This window comes from Bos mutus, chromosome 29 (assembly GCF_027580195.1).
Source record: "Bos mutus isolate GX-2022 chromosome 29, NWIPB_WYAK_1.1, whole genome shotgun sequence".
NCBI lineage: Eukaryota > Metazoa > Chordata > Mammalia > Artiodactyla > Bovidae > Bos > Bos mutus.
Window position 1 is genome coordinate 27,688,445 of NC_091645.1, and position 19,686 is coordinate 27,708,130.

Here is a 19,686-nt window from a genome sequence, read left to right on the forward strand (position 1 = left end):
GCATCGCGGAATTACTCTCCACCCAGCCCCAACTCCCGCCCCAAACCACCCAGCCGCCCGCACTCCCGCCGCAAAATCCAGGGACGTGGGAGGAAGTGGCAGTCAGTACTTGGAAAGCCAGAGGAGCGATCTGGGCTTTGCCTCAGTTTCCTAAGGGCTGGGAACAGAGATAAGGGTCTCCTCCTTTGAAGTCAGGCACAGGGGCAACTCCGACAGAGTCTCATCCCTCATCTTGGGTGCTTTGAGAAAGGAGAGAAACTCTCCTGCGGTGCCCAGAACCGACGCGGGACTCCTGGAGCCGGGCGCAGGCCGCGGGGCGGGGACTCCAACTCGCGCGCTAGGCGACTCTAGTCTCTGCCCCTGCTAGTGGCCGTCGGGGCGGGGGTGGGAGGGCGGAGAGAGGCGGATTAATCCCTTAATTACGCGGTGATCGGCGTGGCACCTGCTTTCTGCTGCTCGGCTCCCAGGGGACCCCGGCTCTGGGGGGTGGAGAGAGAAGGAAGGAGGAAGGGCGCGCGGAGGCACGCACGGTACCCAGGCGCGCCGGCAGGAGAGCGGCACCGTGGCTGGGGCAGCGTGTAGAGGCTGTGGAGGGGCTTACGGCTCCCGGCCCGCGGGTCTTAGACCCAGGGGCTGGGCCCCGAGCCCCCAGCCCCGGTCCCCATCTGGTCGCGCCATGCTGCGCTACCTGCTCAAAACGCTGCTACAGATGAACTTGTTCGCGGACTCCTTGGGCGGGGACATCTCCAACTCCAGCGACCTCCTCTTCGGCTTCAACTCCTCGGTGGCGGCGCTCAACCAAAGTCTGCTGCCACCCGGAGATCCTTCTCTCAACGGTAAGACCCTGCCCCACCGGGACTTCAGATCCAGGGATGGGGGTAAGGTGGGAGGGAGGCGCGGACAGGGTAGTCCAAAGCGCTCCTGACTTAAGGTCCGGGACCTAGCGGCGCCCTCCAGCGCTTCCCAGCGCCTCCCGGGTGGTGGGGACCAATGGGTAGTTTGGGACTTAACGCATCTTAGTGAGGACATCGTCGGGAGGTCGAGGGTTTGGGAGGAGATGGCTACTGAGCCCACCACTTCTCACCTCCCCAACCGACGCCCACGGCCACCCCAGGTGAGAAGAACCGGAGTATGAGAGGCCCGGACCCACTGCGCCGAGGGTAGAGGAGGGGGCGCAGTCACCCGAGGGCCTGGGCCAAGCCGGGCCACTCGTTGACCCACCCAGGGCGCAGGTTTCCCTTCGGGAGTCTAAGTTTTCCAAGAACTCACTTAGGACGAGGGTGATGACGCCAAAATGTTTAATATGTTTGCTACAGAAGACGACAGCGGCGGCGACCATTTCAGGGAAACTTACAAGTTTGCCCCTCAGAGGTAGAACTCACTGCAGGCCCACCCCGGCAGAGCTGCGGCAGGCGGGCAGCGCCGGCGGGGAGGTCATTACCTCTAATTACGGTGATTAATAAATGACTGAGACAGCGCGCTATCCCGGAGCGCGGCGGGGCGGCGGCGAGAAGGGACCGCCGGGGGCTTGGGGAGAGAGAGTCCGATGGCGCCCCTGCCGGCCACATCGGAAACTCGCGCTTCCCTGAACACCTTTGCGGTTGATCCCTCTTTGGAGGTCACAGCCTCCATCCCTCTGCCTCTACCCACCCGAATCTATCAGCACTGTGCTGGGGACTGCAAGGTGGCCAGAAAGAAGACCCGGCCAATGAGTGTGTTTGTGAGCGGGGTGCTCCAGGTGCTGGGGGAGGAGCCCCAGAGCTCCATTAGCATGGCCATTAGCTATTCATTAGCTGCTGCGAAGCATCTCCTGAGACCGGGAATGGCAAGGAAGAAATTCCAGGGAAAGGGCGCCCACAGCTGTGTCTACAGGAATTAAGGGGAAAGAGCCGATGAGAAGGGCGTGGTATGTATGGAGGGAGCAGGGAGGAAGAAATTGGGGGATGATCTGGGATTCCCTAGTCTCTTGACCCTCCTAGGTTCCTAGGGGAGTTAAGCACAGAACCCTCCCCACAGACACTTTGGAAACCTCTCTGCTCCCCCAGCGCTCTTACAGAGTGTTGTCGCCACACATTGCCTCCTTTAAACTCGAAAATGTAAGGAGGTGCGTTGATGGTCACATTTTGTGACTGAGGAAACAAACTCAGAGAGGATGAATAATATCCCAATAGTCACAAAAGCAGTGTAAAGTTTGACAATATCCAATTCCCTGAGGTTATGTGAAGGGCGGAAAGGGAATATTGGAGCCTGGAAAAATCTGATTCAGGTGGAGACTGTAGAGATCAAGATAAGGTGAGGCGGGCCAGAGAGAAAGAGCCCTTAACTAATGGTAGATTAGCCATATTCTTGGTGCCTTCTCCCAAGTTCTTTACATACACCATGGTCTTATGACAATCCATCACAACTCCCACATACAGGTAAAGAAACTTCGACCCAGAGAAGTTCATAATTTGCCCTAGTTCTTACAGCTAGGAAGTATTGGCATCTGAGATTCCAACACTGGTCAGTTCTATAACATTTCTTGAGCATTAACCACTAAAGGGTTGCCCACCGAGGGTCTGGTCTGCCTGAATGGGAACTGGAATGGGACAGAGGAGAAGAGACGAGTGAGAAACAGAGATTTCCATCTAGGATGGAGGAAATCGAGAAAAATTTCTTCCTTCCCTAAGTGGGAGGGAAACTGATCTTGTCCCAAACTGGTTATACCCTCTGCCCAGGATAGCACCAGGCTGGGGCAAACCATGCAGCTTTGTCTCAAGAACTTCTGAGAGCCGGGGCTGAAAATGAAACTCAGTACACCACTCAGTGGCTGGAAGCAAGAGGTCCCCGTGGGTGTTGGAACAGGGCCAGGGTGGGGATCGGCGGGCAGGCAGAGAACCGAAGTGTGGAGTGGTCCTTGGTTAGTTAAGGACACCAGGTTAGGCGAGGCGGCAGCGACGCCTACTGGCCACTACGGGGTACAAATCCATTTTTGACGAAGCTGGGGGGTGGGGTGTCTGAGCTCAACTGGCTCCTGGCTCCTGGGTCCCAAACTGAAGATGAAAAGTGAGCCGAAGTCTGTAGACCAAGTGCGGGTGAACGAATCTGAGTGACCAAGAAAAGTTAGACGAATTCCTCTCTCAATGTAGCCTCTCTTGGCTACATCAACCTGTAGAATAATCTGTTGAAAACTATGCCTTCTTAGAAAAGAAGCGTTACTCACTCTTCGAAGCATCATCATTTGTGTTCAATTCTTGTGACTTAAAAAGACCAGGAAACGTGGTTATCAGGGGTGTCAGTGAAAAGGGCACTCTGCCCAGTTACAGAATCCAAGTTAAGGGCCGCTTCCAGCCCCAGGCCACAGCCCATCATTCGCTTCTTCCCTTTCCTAAGGGGATCCCCGGGCTGGGCCACAGTCTCTCCATTTCAGTGGACAACCAAGTGTCACCTTTTCACAGATCAGCGCGTATAACTATCGCGTATAACAGCGCGTGTAACTATCAGAGTGTATAACCAGCGCGGCTGGGGGACTGAAAACCAGTCGGCTAGAGTCGTGGTCTACTTGCCAAGCCATGGTCCAGTTACTCTGCACTTGAACTTGGCAGGAGAGGAGGCAGGAGTCTTCAGTCTTCCTAGGCGCTTGCGTGCTCTACTGATCATCTGTTCTCAGGCACCTCCTTTCCAGCCTAAGAACATGCGGGGCAGATGCCTAGGAGGAGAAACTCGACCTTACCCAGAGAGAGGAGGATGGGCGGGTCGGCTTCTTTTTCTCTCTGGAGGCTCGCGCTCTCCCCTGATCTCCGGTTCTGAATGCTCTGTGCCATCCACCCCACCTCAGGGTCAAGGATCGGGCCGGAGGACGCGATGCCACGCATCGTGGAGCAGCCGCCAGACCTGCTGGTCTCCCGAGGCGAGCCGGCCACGCTGCCCTGCCGCGCAGAGGGCCGGCCCCGGCCCAACATCGAGTGGTACAAGAATGGGGCGCGCGTGGCCACGGCGCGCGAAGACCCGCGCGCCCACCGCCTGCTGCTGCCCAGCGGCGCCCTCTTCTTCCCGCGCATCGTGCACGGGCGCCGCGCGCGGCCAGACGAGGGTGTCTACACTTGCGTGGCGCGTAACTACCTGGGGGCAGCGGCTAGTAGAAACGCCTCTTTAGAAGTGGCAGGTAGGAGTCTGCTGGTCGTTGCCAGAGCTTCGGAGGGGTGGGAGGGCAGCGGGTAATCCCATCCGAAGCCACTCCCAATCTCATCCCATCAGCAGCCTCCCTTAAACCTTCTCCTTGGCCAGAGGAGGAAGCGGGCCTGGCCTTATCGCAGCCGGAGAAGAGTTCCGGCCTGCGGTGGTGATCCGGCTCTTGCCCCAAGCAATTTCCTAAGTCCTCACCCAGTTATGTCACCCCACACCCTATTTATTCCTCTGGTCATTCATTCTGGCTTGCTTTCTTTCTCCCTTTCTCCAGTCCTCCGCGATGATTTCCGGCAGTCTCCCGGGAACGTGGTGGTGGCAGTGGGGGAGCCAGCCGTAATGGAATGCGTGCCCCCCCGCGGCCACCCAGAGCCTTCGGTGTCCTGGAAGAAGGATGGTGTTAGACTCAAGGAGGAGGAGGGGAGGATCACGGTGAGGGGTGAGACCAGGGCTGGGATCTCACTGGAAGCCAGGTCCTGACCAGGAACATCCTGAAGGTCAGGCCCCTAGGCTAGAGATCTGGGACAAGTGTCAAAGGAGGAAGGTCTGAATCTAAAGGTCTTGGAAGGGTGGGGGTGAGGGGGGATGTCCTGGAAGCAATAAGAGTTTTTAAATTGGGGCATTAGCTGACCAGAGGCTGAGAGTCAGCTACTGAATGGGAGATAAAGCAGCATGGGTAGGATGGAATTGGTGTAAGAAGGTGGGGGTATGATGGCCCATGGACTGGTGGGAGGTGCTCTGGGCTACAGGAGCAAAGATACACCTGAGCCCTACCTTGGGCAAATCACTTAAGGATTCCCTAGAGGGCTTCCCTGGTGGCTCAGATAGTAAAGAATCTGCCTGCAGGGCAGGAGACCTGGGTTCGATCCCTAAGTCAGGAGGATCCTGTGGAGATCCTCCAGTGGGTTACATGGCAACGCACTCCAGTATTCTTGCCTGGAGAATCCTATGACAGAGGAACCTGGCGGGCTCCATGGGGTCACAAAGAATTGTACACAACGGAGTGACTACTACTGCTATAAGTGGGTCAACTTCACTAGTCGTCTTCATTGGCTTGCTTCGAGGATCAAATAAACAAGTGTGCTTTCATGGCTATAAAGGACCGAAGTCTCCATGATTACTCTGCAGATCCGTGGAGGGAAGCTGATGATGTCACATACTTTCAAGAGCGATGCAGGGATGTATGTGTGCGTGGCCTCCAACATGGCAGGAGAACGGGAGAGTGGGGCAGCCAAACTTGTGGTCCTGGGTAGGCTTGTGCGGTCCGGGAGTTACGGGAGTGGGCAGCCCGGGAAATGAGTAGCTGTGCAGACCCACTGACTCTTCACTCCCCCCCACCCCTCAACAGAGCGTCCCTCCTTCCTGCGTAGACCAGTCAATCAGGTGGTCCTGGCTGGTGCCCCCGTGGACTTTCCGTGTGAGGTGCAGGGGGATCCCCCTCCTCGTCTACGCTGGCGCAAGGAGGATGGGGAACTGCCCACAGGCAGGTGAGAAGCCCCTTCCTACTGCCTGTAAGGAGACCCAATCAGCTCGAGAACATACCCAGCCCTAGAAAACTGGAAAAAGAAAAAGAAGGTAGATGCCTCTCACTGGACCATGCAGTCTGTTCCCAGAGCCTGTGGCCCTGCCCCAACCAGTCCCCACCTCCATTCATGAGTCCATGAGTACCAGCTTCTGTCCCTGCAGAGGTCTACCTTGTCCTTACGTGCCCTGATTCTGGTGTCCGTCCTGGGGGATGCTAGATGGGGTCTGTAGTTGTGGCCAACCCAGCCTGGGGGTGGGGAGGGGAGCAGGTACGAGATCCAGAGCGACCACAGCCTTCAGATTGGGCGTGTGAGTGCTGAAGATGAGGGGACATACACCTGTGTGGCGGAGAACAGCGTGGGCCGCGCCGAAGCATCTGGCTCCCTCATTGTTCACGGTGAGGGCCCCCCTGGGCTGGCCTTGGCGGGCATGGGACGAGGGCAGATAGAGGATGGGTGGAGGTGGAGAAGGCGGAGAAAGGACAGAGCAGGAGATATGAGTGGGTCCCCTGAGACTCCAGTATTCTTGCCTGGAGAATCCCCGTGGCCTGAAGAGCCTGGCAGCCTACAGTCCATGGGGTCACAAAGATTTGGGCATGACTGAGCGACTAAGCACACATACCCTGAGACTTCTAGGAGGAGAGGAAGGAGGAGAAAGCTAAACAGGCTTGAGCAGGAGACAGATATCTGCTCCTCCCTAAGCCAAGCTCAGGCTTCTTTCTCCTGTTCCTCCCTTAGTGCCCCTGACTCCCTGTTCCTTTATCTCCCTCCCCTTCCCAGTCCCACCCCAGCTGGTGACCCAACCCCAGGACCAGATGGCAGCTCCTGGAGACAGCGTGGCTTTCCAGTGCGAGACCAAAGGCAACCCCCCGCCTGCCATCTTCTGGCAGAAGGAGGGAAGTCAAGTAGGTGGCCAGCTCCCAGGGTCTGTCCACAGCTCCTCCTCTGGGTCTCAGCCTCCCTCCTCTCACATTCTGCAAACTTCTCTCTGGGCTTCAGTCTTACCCTTCCTCCCAGAAACCCATGCAGGTTATTTGGGAGGATTAAATAAGATAATGAATATAAAAGGCCTGGAACAAAGGAGAATATAGTTAGGTGGTAGGGAACAGTCCTATATGGGAATTCTTTGGAGAATCTTTCTGTTTTGGACAAGGCTATCCAGAGGATGTGGGCTTTCTAGGTGGCACTTGTGGTAAAGAACCCGCCAGCCAATGCAGGAGATATAAGAGACTAGGGTTCAATACCTGGGTCAGGAAGATTCCCCTGGAGAAGGGAGTAGCTACCTACTCCAGTATACTTGCCTGGAGAATCCTCATGGACAGAGGAGCCTGGTGGGCTACAGTCCATGGGGTCGCAAAGAGTTGGACACGACTGAGTGACTTAGCACACACGCACGTGCTGAGGATGTAGCAGATCCAATTAGATCCTTCCTCCTCCCCACGCCTGGGCCTGGACTTTAACATCCTGCTCTGGAAAGCAAGTTCCATACCAAAGCTGCTCAGGGTAGAAAGTGACAGGCTCATCTACTTACAAAAGACTTCCACCAGGGGGAGCTCACAGCCACCCCTCTTTAACCTTCACAGGCAAATCTCAGAGTTCTGAGATGAGCCTGTGATGGTTCTACCCTGAGCAGCTTTGGTATGGAACTCAGCATAAAACAAAATTGAACCGGGGTCTCCCGCATTTCAGGCTGATTCTTTACCAGCCGAGCTACCAGGGAAGCCCATAAAACAAAATTTAAGTCTGATTAAACCCACACCACTAGGAAACCAGGCCACCACCACCTCACTGCATATCCACACCCCCGATTTTTCAATATCTTTTCTAGCACTGCGAACTGCTACATTTTAATTATATTTTTAAGTGAATAAAAATGCTGATAATAGGAACTTCCCTGGTGGTCCAGTGGCTAAGACTCCGCACTCCTAATGCTGGGAGTGGGGGAGGGTGGGGGGGGTAGGGGAATGGGGGGGTGGGGGGGTCTGGGTTTGCTGTCCGGTCAGGTAACTAGATCTCATGCCTCCACTGGGTTCACATGCCCCAAGTAAAGATCCCACATGCCACAACAAAGACCCAGTGCAACTAAGACCCGGCGCAGCCAGATACATAAATGTTTTTTAAATGCTGATGGTAGTAGAGGGTGGGAGTAGGTATCAGAGAGGGGCTCAGCGTGGTGTCATTTTCCCTGAAACCCAAACCTGCTTCCCTACCTTCTGTGTATCTAATGTAAAATGTTAGAACCAGAAAGAAGCAGAACATACTTAATATTTCTCACTCAATCTATTGAAAGAGTTTCATGCAATTACTTGATTTAATCCTTATGCTGCTACTGCTGCTGCTAAGTCGCGTCAGTCGTGTCCGACTCTGTGCGACCCCGTAGACGGCAGCCCACCAGGCTCCCCAGTCCCTGGGATTCTCCAGGCAAGAACACTGGAGTGGGTTGTCATTTCCTTCGCCAGTGCATTAAAGTGAAAAGTGAAAGTGAAGTCGCTCAGTCATGTCCAACTCTTCGCAACCCCATGGACCGCAGCCTACCAGGCTCCTCCGTCCATGGGATTTTCCAGCAAGAGTACTGGAGTGGGGTGCCATTGCCTTCTCTGTTAATCCTTGTAACTACTCTCTAAGAGTCAAATTTGGGGAAATTGGGTCTCAGGAAGGTTGCTCAGGTTTCCCCAACTAGCTTGCTCAGATTTCCCCAACTAGTAGAGCTGGGATGTGTACCCCCAAATCATCTAATAAAACTCCGTTACTATTGTGAATAGGCTTAACTAGTTTCCCTCAGGTCACAAAACTGGCTAGGGACAACGTTATGAACTAGAACCTTAGGAATTCTCTGGATCCTGGGGTTGCTGAGAATGCGGAGTTCTCCCTGGCAGCTGCCACTGGGCTCTGTTGCTTGCTCTGTCCCCAGGCTCTGCTATTCCCCAGTCAGTCACTTCAGCCCACGGGGCGCTTCTCAGTCTCTCCCAGAGGCCAGCTCAACATCACTGAAGTGCAGAGCAGGGATGCAGGCTACTACGTGTGCCAGGCTGTCAGTGTGGCTGGCAGTGTCCTGGCCAAGGCTCTGCTGGAGGTAAAAGGAGGTACGTGCCCATGGAGATAGGGCTGGAAGAAGGTAATAGCTGAAAGAAGTCTGTTTTTCTTGAATTCTATGTAATATGTCTGCACGGGGAGAGGCATGTTGCTGGCACATGTCTGTGAAGTTGGGAACCAGGTACAGAAGCCACGAATGGATGGCTGATCCCAGGCAGAGAGAACACATGGTTATAGAAATCCCTCCGATATCCAGGGGAGGGGAAGTGAAGGGGTAGAGACGAGGACAAGGGGCTGGGTGCCTGAACCCAGGACCCTCCCCTGAGACACCCAAGTTCTTCCTCTCTTAGCTTCCCTGGAAGGACTGCCTCCCATCATCCTCCAGGGACCAGCCAACCAGACGCTGGCACTGGGCTCCTCCGTGTGGCTGCCATGCAGAGTGAGCGGGAATCCCCAGCCTAGTGTCCAGTGGAAGAAGGATGGGCAGTGGCTGCAAGGGGATGACGTCCAACCCAGCGTAATGGCCAATGGTACCCTGTACATCGCCAGCGTGCAGGTTAGGCTCACTCCTGGAGCCCAAGTAACTGAGAACGGCCGCGTGGTCCATGTGCCCCACTCTAGTGCCTGCTGCGACTTGAACTCCATCTCTGCCCCTCTGCTCTCAGACCACCTAGAGCAGGGGTCCCCGATCCCCAGGCCATGGACCGGTACTGGTCCGGGCCTTTTAGGAACCGGGCCCCACAGCAGGAGGTGAGCAGCAGGTGAGCGAGCAAAGCTTTGCCTGTATTTACAGCCAATCCTTATTGCTCACATAACCGCCTGCTCTCGGCCTCCTATCAGATCAGCGGTGGCTGGCATTAGATTCTCACAGGAGGGTGAACCCTACTGTGAACTGCATATGGGAGGGATCTAGGTGGCGTGCTCTTTATGAGACTCATCCCCAAACTACCCCCGCATTCATGGAAAAATTGTCTTCCATTTTGGCACTGGTCCCTGGTGCCAAAAGGGCTGGGGACCGCTGACGCAGAGTGGACAGCATCCTCCCCATCCTCCTATATGCCCACCTCCACCCTTCGCCCTGCCCTGCTCACTCCCAGTGTGCCAGTTCCTCCACCCTCTCCTGCAGGAGGGGCACATGGGATTCTACAGCTGTGTGGCCAAGAGCTCCACAGGGGAGGCCGCCTGGAGTGGCTGGCTTAGGAGGCGGGGTGAGTTTTTCCTTTGTTCTCTCATTTTTTGCCAGCACTCTTCTCCAAATTGGCCTCAAAGGTGGTCAGTACCTCCACCCCAACCCCCAGAACTGGTTTTATCTTCCAAAGGCCATGGCTCTGGCTGTCGGGGGGAGGAGGACAGAAGTGGTACCCGTGGGAGCAGATGTGAGCAGGCTCAGTTCACTCTGTCCCTGGCTCTGGTGTCACCATTCTCACAGCTCCTCTGGGGAGGAGGAAATGACACTGGGGCCATCTTTTCCCCATCATTCTACTCAAAGATTATCTCCTCACTGCAGAAGACTGGGATGCAACACCAGACCCCCCTGCAGAACCCAGTACCCCTCCGGGACCTCCCTCGCAGCCTGTGGTCACTGAGATCACCAAAAACAGCATTACTCTGACCTGGAAGCCCAACCCACAAGCTGGGGCCACAGCCACCTCGTATGTGATTGAGGCCTTCAGGTACAGAGGAAGTTTCCAATGCAAACCTGGAAAGCTACCGGGAGGCTCCACTGTGTCTGAAAAGTCTTGGCTGTGGTGGGAAGAGGTTTACCAGTTCTGTCTCCTGAGCTGAGGCGCAGTTAGAGGGGGGTGACAGAGAATGGATGAGAAGGAATAGACAGCTTGGGCTGGCACAGCCCTGTCACCTCATTCTTGTAGCCATGCCTCTGGTAACACATGGCGGACAGTGGCGGATGGTGTGCAGCTGGAGACACACACGGTCAGCGGTCTGCAGCCCAGTACGATCTACCTATTTCTCGTGCGAGCTGTGGGAGCCTGGGGCCTCAGTGAGCCCAGCCCTGTCTCTGAGCCTGTCCGCACCCAGGGTGAGTAAAGCCTGGATCTCTGGATCACAGGCATGGCATGCAACACCACAGAGCACCCCCTGACTGCAAGTTATGGCACCTATCTGGTTCCAGTTTCTGTGCTGGTGGCCGGGCCTGGAATAGGGAGTCATGCTTCCCTTTCACTGAGGGAACAAGAAAAGAGGCGAGAGAGAGAAAGAGAGAGAGAGATTGATTCAGTCATCTTGGTAGCTCCTCCCTTCTGAGCCTTTACTTATAGATAACAGGACTAGAAGGAAACTTGGAGGGACATCTTCATGTGAGAGATGAGGAACAAGGCCTTTAAAGGTGCACATGGGGAATCCCCAGGCGGTCCAGCGGTTAGGACTTCGTGCTTCCTTCCACTGCAGGGGGCACAGGTTCAACCCCTGTTCAGGGAACCAAGATTCTGCATGCCATGCATTTAGGCAAAGAAAAAAAAAACATATCAATCTGCAAAGAGCCAGCTCATTGGAAAAGACCCTGATGCTGGGAAAAACTGAAGGCAAAAGGAGAAGAGGGTGGCAGAGGATGAGATGGTTAGATAGCATCACCAACACAATGGACATGAATCTGAGCACTAACTCTGGGAGATAGTGAAGGACAGGGAAGCCTGGCCTGCTGCAGTCCGTGGGGTCGCAAAGAGTCGGACACAAGTTAGCAACTGAACAACGACAACAAATATATGCAGAAAGCAGGATACCCTGGCCCACCTCTGGAAGCTCTTCCCCTGACCAGCCATCTCCTGACCCTGGGATGGGCTCCAAAGTACTAAGTAGCGGTCTGTGGGGGAAGGGCAGGGGTGGGACATACACATGCCCTCAGTCCTGATTCCCCATCCCAGAGGCCCTTGCTGAGTGGACTGTTTGGTCAGCAGACAGCAGCCCATCCAGGCCAGTGGAGGACCCATGGAAAGGCCAGCAGGGACTGGCCGAAGTGGCTGTGCGTCTGGAGGAGCCTGTAGTCCTTGGGCCTCGGACTCTGCAGGTGTCCTGGACCGTGAGTGTGGCCCAGGGATGAGCGCAAGGGCAGGCATGATGATGGGGGACATAGGGGAATGCATATGGGAGTGTGCAAGGTGCGTGCTGGGGAAGACTGCTGGGTGAAGGAGGGGCTGGGGCAGGAGGACTTGTTGGCTCCAGCCCCTCCTCTGGCATCCTCTGTCCTGTCTCCCACAGGTAGATGGCCCAATCCAGCTGGTGCAAGGTTTCCGGGTGTCTTGGAGGGTAGCAGGACCTGATGGGGGAAGCTGGTCGGTGCTGGACCTACCATACCCAAGCCAGCAAAGTACAGTGCTAAGGGGACTCCCCCCAGGGACCCAAGTCCAGATCAAGGTGCAAGCTCAAGGCCAGGAGGAGCTGGGGGCTGAAAGCCCCTTGGTGACCAGGAGCATTCCTGAGGAGGGTAAGGGAGTGGGGCACAGCGCTGATGGGTGGACAGGAGGGAAGAGAGAGAGGGGAGGAGGAAGGTTTGCCTCCAAGGGCAAGGTGTGGGGGATCAGGGGAGGAGACACGCCTCTCAGTTCTCTAAGAGGTTAGCACTGGGAGGATGAGCAAGGTTGGGGCTGGAGGGACAGCTTGCAATGACTGTCTGTGTCTTTCTCACCATGCTCCACCCTGGCCCAGCCCCCAGTGGTCCCCCCCAGGGAGTGGCCGTGGCCTTGGGGGGTGAAGGCAACAGCAGTATCACTGTGTCCTGGGAACCTCCGCTCCCCTCGCAGCAAAATGGGGTCATCGAGGAATACCAGGTGCAGGGGTTGAGAAGGGCCTGGGTGGGCAGGCTGGGCAGTGGAGGGAGAGGGTTAGGATCAGGGAGGAGGGAACCTAGGACTGGCTCTGGGACTGGAGACGAGGTCCGGGTAGAGGAGAGAGGTTTCAGAGTGCTCTCTCCGAGTGAATTACGACTGGCCGAGACGTCATTCCCACCATTCAGAGATCCACTTCTGACTCTCTAAGCCCGGGTCTCGGCCTCCCCAGATCTGGTGCCTGGGCAACGAGAGCCGCTTTCATCTCAACCGGTCCGCGGCAGGCTGGGCACGCTCGGCGGTGCTGCGGGGCCTGCTGCCCGGTCTCCTCTACCGGACCCAGGTCGCGGCGGCCACCAGCGCGGGCGTGGGCGTGGCCAGCGCCCCGGTGTCGGTGCAGCTGCGTGAGTCCGGAGCGGGTGGGCGGGAGGAGCTGGGGTTTCGGGAGTGGGGCGGGGGGTGTCATGGGGTAGGGGTGCCTCTACTCCCCTCACCACTCTGACCCCCGGACGCCCCCCAGCAGCGTCCCCGCCGGAGCTGGAGCCTGGGCTCGAGGCGGGCCCGGGGCTGGCGGAGCGGCTGGCGAGGGTGCTGCGGGAGCCAGCCTTCCTCGCGGGCAGCGGCACCGCCTGCGGGGCGCTGCTCCTTGGGCTCTGCGCCGCCCTCTACTGGCGCCGGAGGCAGCGCAAGGAGCTCAGTCACTACACCGGTGAGAACCCAGCCCGGGGATGCCCCGGCGGCTGGGAGACTCGATGGAGGGGTGGGCGGAGCCTTGAGATCTCGCTCCACTAGAAGGGAGGCGCGGAGAATGGAAATCTCGAGAGTTCAGTCGCTCAGTCGTGTCCGACTCTTTGCGACCCCATGGACTGCAGCACGCCAGGCTTCCCCGTCCATCACCAACTCCCCAGACCTTGCTCAAACTCATGTCCATCGAGGCGGTGATGCCATCCAATCATCTCATCCTCTAACCTCCCCTTCTCTTCCTGCCTTCAGTCTTTCCCCGCATCAGGGTCTTTTCAGATGAGTCAGTTCTTCGCATCAGGCGGCCAAAGTATTGGAGTTTCAGCTTCACCATCAATCCTTCCAATGAACATTCAGGACTTATTTCCTTTAGGATTGACTGGTTTGATCTCCTTGCATTTCAAGAGGCTCTCAAGAGTCTTCTCCAACACCACAGTTCAAAAGCATCAATTCTTCGGTGCTCAGCTTTCTTTGTAGTCCAACTCTCACATCTATACATGACTACTGGAAAAACCATAGTTTTGACTAGACGGACCTTTGTTGGTAAAGTCAAGTCTCTGCTTTTTCATATGCTGTCTAGGTTGGTCGTAGCTTTTCTTTTTTTTCTTTTTCATAGCTTTTCTTCCAAGGAGCGTCTTTTTAGTTCATGGCTGCAGTCACCATCTGCAGTGATTTTGGAGCCCAAGAAAATAAAGTCTGACACTGTTTCCACTGTTTCCCCATCTATTTGCCATGAAGTGATGAGACCGGATGCCATGATCTTAGTTTTCTGAATGTTGAGCTTTAAGCCAACTTTTTCACTCTCCTCTTTCACTTTCATCAGGAGGCTCTTTAGCTCCTCTTCACTTTTCACCATAACAGTGGTATCATCTGCATATCTCAGGCTTATAGACTTTTCTCCCAGCAATCTTGATTCCAGCTTGTGCTTCAGGAGGGACTCAGCTGCTGGCGGGGGCGGGTTAGGGGGGTGGAGGTCATGGGAGGGGTCGCACTGGAGCTCAGCCCCTTGGACAGAGGCAGGGTGCCCACGGTGGAATCGCCAGCTGTCTGGAACAGCGCGGAGGGGGAAAAGGGCAAACTCCAGAGGGGGCGGAGTCTGCAAAGAGGGGTGAGATTTTGTCCTTCAGACTCCTGGTGTATGTGGAGGAACAGCTTTGCAGTCAGCCCCAGTAGAGAAGTGGGCTTCCCAGGTGACACCAGTATAAAGAACCTGCCTACCAATGCAGGAAATGTAAGAGACTCGAGTTCGATCCCAGAGTCGGGAAGATGCCTTGGAAGAGGACATGGCCACCCACTCCATTATCTTTGCCTGGAGAATTCCATGGACAGAGGAGCCTGGCAGACTGCAGTCCATGAGGTCATAAAGAGTTAGACACGACTGACTGACAAATACTCTCAGTAGAGAAGGGGCAAGTCTGATGGAGGGAGGGAAACTCACTTCCTGGAGCCTGGGGGCTGGCAGAGGGAGTGTCTCCAGGATCCCAGGTGATAAATTATCAAGCGGGGCCTGGATGGAAGGGAGGGGGGCCCGCTGAAAGGAGGATACTCGAGTTCTCCTTCCTGGGATGGTGCCTGTCTGGAAAGATCTGAGGTCTCTTAGATAAAAGGTTCTGTCTTGGCTACATGCAGGAATCACTTGGGGAGCTTTAGAAAAATACTGATGCCTGAGTCAAAGCCTTAGGAATTCCGATGAACTTGGTCCAAGGTACCGCCCAAGTGGCGTAATTAGGACCAGAGCCAGGGAGTGGACAGGAATATGGATATTTCTGACTTTTCTTCCCATTTCCCCTCTTCTTTCTCCCACCGGTTCCTTTTCGGAAGCCTCCTTTGCCTACACACCTGCAGGTAAGACATCTGTCTCTGCCTCCGGGGTGGGGAGTAGGGTTCAAATCCCAGGAAGGGGCGCTTCTCACAGTCTCCCCCTCACCTTCCCCAGTGTCATTCCCACATTCAGAGGGCCTGTCAGCGGCCAGTTCCAGGTAATTCTCTTAGCTCAGCTCCCAAGAATGATCCCCTCCCCCAAGAGACCAGGCCCTCTGTCCCTGCCTGCCTCCTGGTGCCAAGCTTCTCCCTCCTCCCACCCCTACACTCCCCATCTCAGTCCTCAGCGCCCATTGCCCCTGTCTCCCTCACTTCGCTGGCCTCTGCAGGCTCTCTGTCCCCAGTCTTCACCCACTGTCCCTCAGGCCACCAATGGGCCTTGGCCCTGCTCCCTACCCGTGGCTGGCAGACTCGTGGCCTCACTCATCTCGGAGCCCCTCAGCCCAGGACCCCAGGGGAAGCTGCTGCCCGAGCAATCCTGACCCAGATGACAGATACTACAATGGTGAGGAGGTCTGCTTCCCCCCAGGGAGGGGGGCGCAGCAGCAGGAGGCCCCACACCCTCTCTCCTCTCCACTGCTGGGGTAAACTGAAGGGGACCAGGGCATCCCGTCTTGCTGAGGCTGCTCCATCCTTGGGAGGCTCTTGGGAGTTGAAGGAGACTCTCTTGTGCCTAACCTTTACCCCAGCTTGGGGTTGGGGAAGAAGATCACCAGCTTCCCTGGTGGCTCAGATGGTAAAGAATCTGCTTGCAATGCAGGAGACCCAGGTTCGATCCCTGGGTCGGGAAGATCCCCTGGAGAAGGGAATAGATACCCACTCCAGTGTTCTTGCCTAGAGAATTCCACGGACAGAGGAGCCTTTGGGCTACAGTCCATGGAGTCCCAAAGATTTGGACACAACTGAGCAACTAATACACACACAAACTTTACCCCGGCTTGGGGTGGGGGGAAGAAGTGGGATCTCCTCTCACCCTCCATTCTTCTGTCGTCTATTTTCCTGTCTCTGCCCCACCTGCTCCCCTGGGGCTCCCACTCTCTCCCCCTCAGAAGCAGGGATCTCCCTTTACCTGGCTCAGACGGCCCGGGGCACAGCCGCCTCTGCTGAGGGTCCTGTCTACAGCACCATTGACCCGGCCGGAGAGGAGCTGCAGACCTTCCACGGGGGGTTCCCCCCACATCCCTCAGGAGATCCAGGCACCTGGAGCCCATATGCTCCCCCAGAATGGAGCCAGGGGGACAGTGGTATGACTCCAGTTCCCAACACTCCCCCTTTGAGCCCTGAGCAGCACCTCCCCAAGAGCATCCTCCACCCTTCCCCTCTGGGACCTAGAGCAGCACTTCCTTCTGATGTGTCTCCCCTCTGCCTCTTTCTGGCCTGTGTCTTGTGCTCCCCCATCCTGTTCTCAGGAGCCAGGGGAGGCAAAGTGAAGCTTCTGGGAAAGCCTGTACAGATGCCCTCTCTCAACTGGCCAGAAGCCCTGCCTCCCCCGCCGCCTTCCTGTGAACTGAGCTGCCTAGAGGGGCCTGAGGAGGAGCTGGAGGGCAGGTAAGGATGCTCGCTGCCTGCAGATGCCTGTACACAAAGGACCAGCCCAGGGCCTCCTGCCGATGCAAGGAGGGAGAAGATGCTGGGAGAAGAAGGGAAGGGGCAACAGAAGGTCAAAGGGAGGGTATGAAGCTACTCAGTCATCCTTACCCTCCTGCCTCTTTGCCCCCAGCTCAGACCCAGAAGAGTGGTGCCCACCGATGCCTGAGAGGAGCCATGCAGCAGAGCCCAGCTCCGGTGGGGGTTGCTTGGTCCCTCCGTCCCGAGGAGAAACCCCCTCTCCCACACCTTCCTATGGGCAGCAGTCCACAGCCACTCTCACCCCTTCACCTCCTGACCCTCCCCAGCCCCCCACTGACCTTCCCCATCTCCACCAGATGCCCAGGTAGGGAGGTATATAGTACTTTGCATGTTATAGCCCTCTGTACATATCTACTCAGTGTGTGGATGGATGGATGAACACATGGATGGATGGGTGAATCTGGGGTCTGGAAGGTCTCATGACCGTATCGGGGTGGAAGTGTGACTTGAGGAGAAACGTGGAGACAAACGAAGCCTCTCACTCTCTCCAGACTTTCTCCATCACAGACACCCTGCAAGCTTCCTGGGGCCTTTTAGAGATGGCTTCCCTCATACTGCACTAGGGTGGGAGCTTTGTGGGAGACGTGCTGTGTCTTATTCATCTGAGTATTAGGCTGACTGATTAGCCCACTGCCTGCTCCAGAGTAGGCACTTAGTGTTTGCTGAGCAAACAAATGCAGTCTCGTGTCATTGCAGGAGGGTGCCCCTCGGGCCCAGCTCCCCTCTTAGTGTCTCCCAGCCCACCCTGAGTAGCCATGAAGGGAGGCCCGCCGGCCTGGGTGCTGGCCCCTCTGGCCCCCATCACAGCCCCAGCCCCGTCCCTGCTACAGCTGGCAGTGCCCCCGGTGAGTCTGTAGATCCCTCAGCTTGCCCCACACCTCCGCATCTTCCCAAAAGCTTGTTTCCCCTTCACCCTCAAGCCCCTTTCCTGACCCCCTCTCTTATCCATCTCCCAATGCTGCAGGGAAAGCCCGGCCGGTGCCTGGAGAGCTGACTCCTCCATTGCACGGGCCCCGTGCCCGAATCCGGAAGAAACCCAAGGCTTTTCCCTACAGGCGGGAGCACAGTCCTGGAGGTGAGGGGGCCGTGAGCCTAGGAGATGGTGACAGGAGTGGGTTCAGGCTGGAGGAGGGAGCCAGTGAACCCAAACCTCGGGCTGTTCCTTCACAGCCTCCTAGTGCCAGGGAGTGGGAGTGGGAGAAAGACTGGGGTCAGGAGAAGCAGGGGACCCTGCTGACAGCGGGTCTCTCCCCAGACCTGCCCCCGCCACCCCTGCCACCACCGGAGGAAGAGGCCAGCTGGGCCTTGGGGCTGAGAGCAGCAGGCAGCGTGTCCTCCTTGGAACGGGAGCGGGAGCACAGTGGGGAGAGGAGACTGGTGCAGGCCACGCCCCTGGGGGCCCAGCGGCGCCCCCACCCAGATGGTAAGGAGGGCCATGGCTACAGAGAGGGTGGGCTTTGGGAGGGCAGCCTAGTGTACGGAGGGTGCCAAGGGTGCGCTCATTTTCAAGCCAGCTCACCCTTGGTCTCCAGCTGGGTTTATGCATCAACGCCAAAGACACTTGTCTCTCTAGCTTTCTCTGGGCAGAATTTCCTCCAGTTCCCAAATCATATCCTTCCCCAGGACTGGAGCCCAGGTCCAGAGTTGGGGCTGGGCGCTCTGTCCCTCCTTTCCCAAGGCCCTCTCTTCGTGGGGGGCTCCCTGCAGGCTTCTGAGCACGTGTTATGTCAGGGCTATGGGCTGGGCCAGCTGCTGCTGCTTCTCAGTCCCCAGGATGGTCTGCCCTCCACTCTTCTTCCAGAGCTGGGGTGGCGGTCAGGGCGGCGTGAGGCGGGGGGAAGCAGCCCTGTTAGGCCCCCTGCCTGAGTCCAGCTGCCCTTCTATCTCTTGCTGCAGAAGAAGCCTGGCTCCCCTACAGCCGACCGAGCTTCCTGTCCCGGGGCCAGGGCACGAGCACCTGTTCCACAGCCGGCAGCAACTCCTCCAGAGGCTCCGGCAGCTCTCGGGGATCCCGGGGCCCAGGACGGAGTCGGAGCCGGAGCCGGAGTCAGAGCCAAAGGCCCGGACAGAAGCGTGGAGAGGTGGGGGCTGGGGCTGGCCAAAAAATGAGTGGAGGGCTAGGGAGGCTGGGCCAAGGAATGATTACAAATAGGAAGGTATCGAGGGCTTGGGGTGGGCTGGGGGAGTGTCAAAAGAAAGGGACTCTGTGAGTAAGGAGGAAGGGAGGAGCCCAGAGCAGAGGTGACAAAGGATGGACACAGATGACCTAACAGAGGGGCCTGGGCTCCATAGGGGAGCAGGATCAGGAGAGGAGCTGATTAGGGAAGAGGCACATCCCCAAAGGGGCCTGTTGGTCCTGGGCCAGGGCCTTGCAAGCCAGCCTCTCTCTGTCTCTCTCTAGGAACCAAGATGACCTTTGACAATAAGCCAGAAGTTCCATGGGGAAGGGCTTGTCCCTGGGCCAGGGATCTGAACTTGAGCCCCTCCCCCTGGTGAATGAGGGCTGAGCAGAGAGGAGCGAGGAGGGGTCTCCTCCTTCTCACGATGATGCCTGGGGCTCCCTGAGGAATTGGCTTAGAAGCCAGAGAGCCAGATCTTTCCTGGCCATCTGAGACCCTTTCATAAAAAAAACACAATAAAAAGAACAGATCAGAGCCCTGAGCCCTGTTTGTGTGGTTTTGTGCAGGACGTAGGGAGGAAGGGGCCTGCGAGCGGGTGTGTATCCTTTGAAATCCTTCAGCCGAAAGCACTAGGTGAGGGCAGGGCTAAGATGCCACCTGTCCTACCTCCAGAAGGAGCTGAACCACTGTCTCCCCAGTTACCACCAGAGGGACTTTCCACATAAGCAACCTCGAGAAACTCTCTCATCCCACCATCCCAGAGCCCCTCCCTTGGCGCCCTCCTCCACAATCCGGAAATACGCCCTTTACAACAACAGCAATCTTTCAAAATTCAAAGAAAGGAGGAGTTCAAGGGGGGAGTCCTGGCCAAGAAGG

General features: G+C 56.8%; 1 protein-coding gene across 1 annotated transcript; it reads left to right on the plus strand.

Annotated features, from left to right (window-relative positions):
* Positions 1-676: 676 nt before the first annotated feature.
* On the plus strand, positions 677-19,397 carry ROBO3 (roundabout guidance receptor 3). The gene is made up of 28 exons (XM_070364981.1): positions 677-836; positions 3,818-4,144; positions 4,439-4,596; positions 5,293-5,413; positions 5,513-5,651; positions 5,958-6,085; positions 6,468-6,592; positions 8,599-8,770; positions 9,071-9,276; positions 9,847-9,928; positions 10,228-10,393; positions 10,592-10,758; positions 11,633-11,754; positions 11,934-12,159; positions 12,381-12,502; positions 12,732-12,903; positions 13,020-13,208; positions 15,062-15,085; positions 15,177-15,219; positions 15,427-15,566; positions 16,111-16,305; positions 16,471-16,609; positions 16,782-16,994; positions 17,387-17,535; positions 17,655-17,765; positions 17,946-18,113; positions 18,587-18,771; positions 19,092-19,397. The coding sequence occupies exons 1-28, from the start codon at positions 677-679 to the stop codon at positions 19,101-19,103; spliced, it is 4,161 nt and encodes a 1,386-aa protein (XP_070221082.1). The 3' UTR covers positions 19,104-19,397.
* Positions 19,398-19,686: the final 289 nt, after the last annotated feature.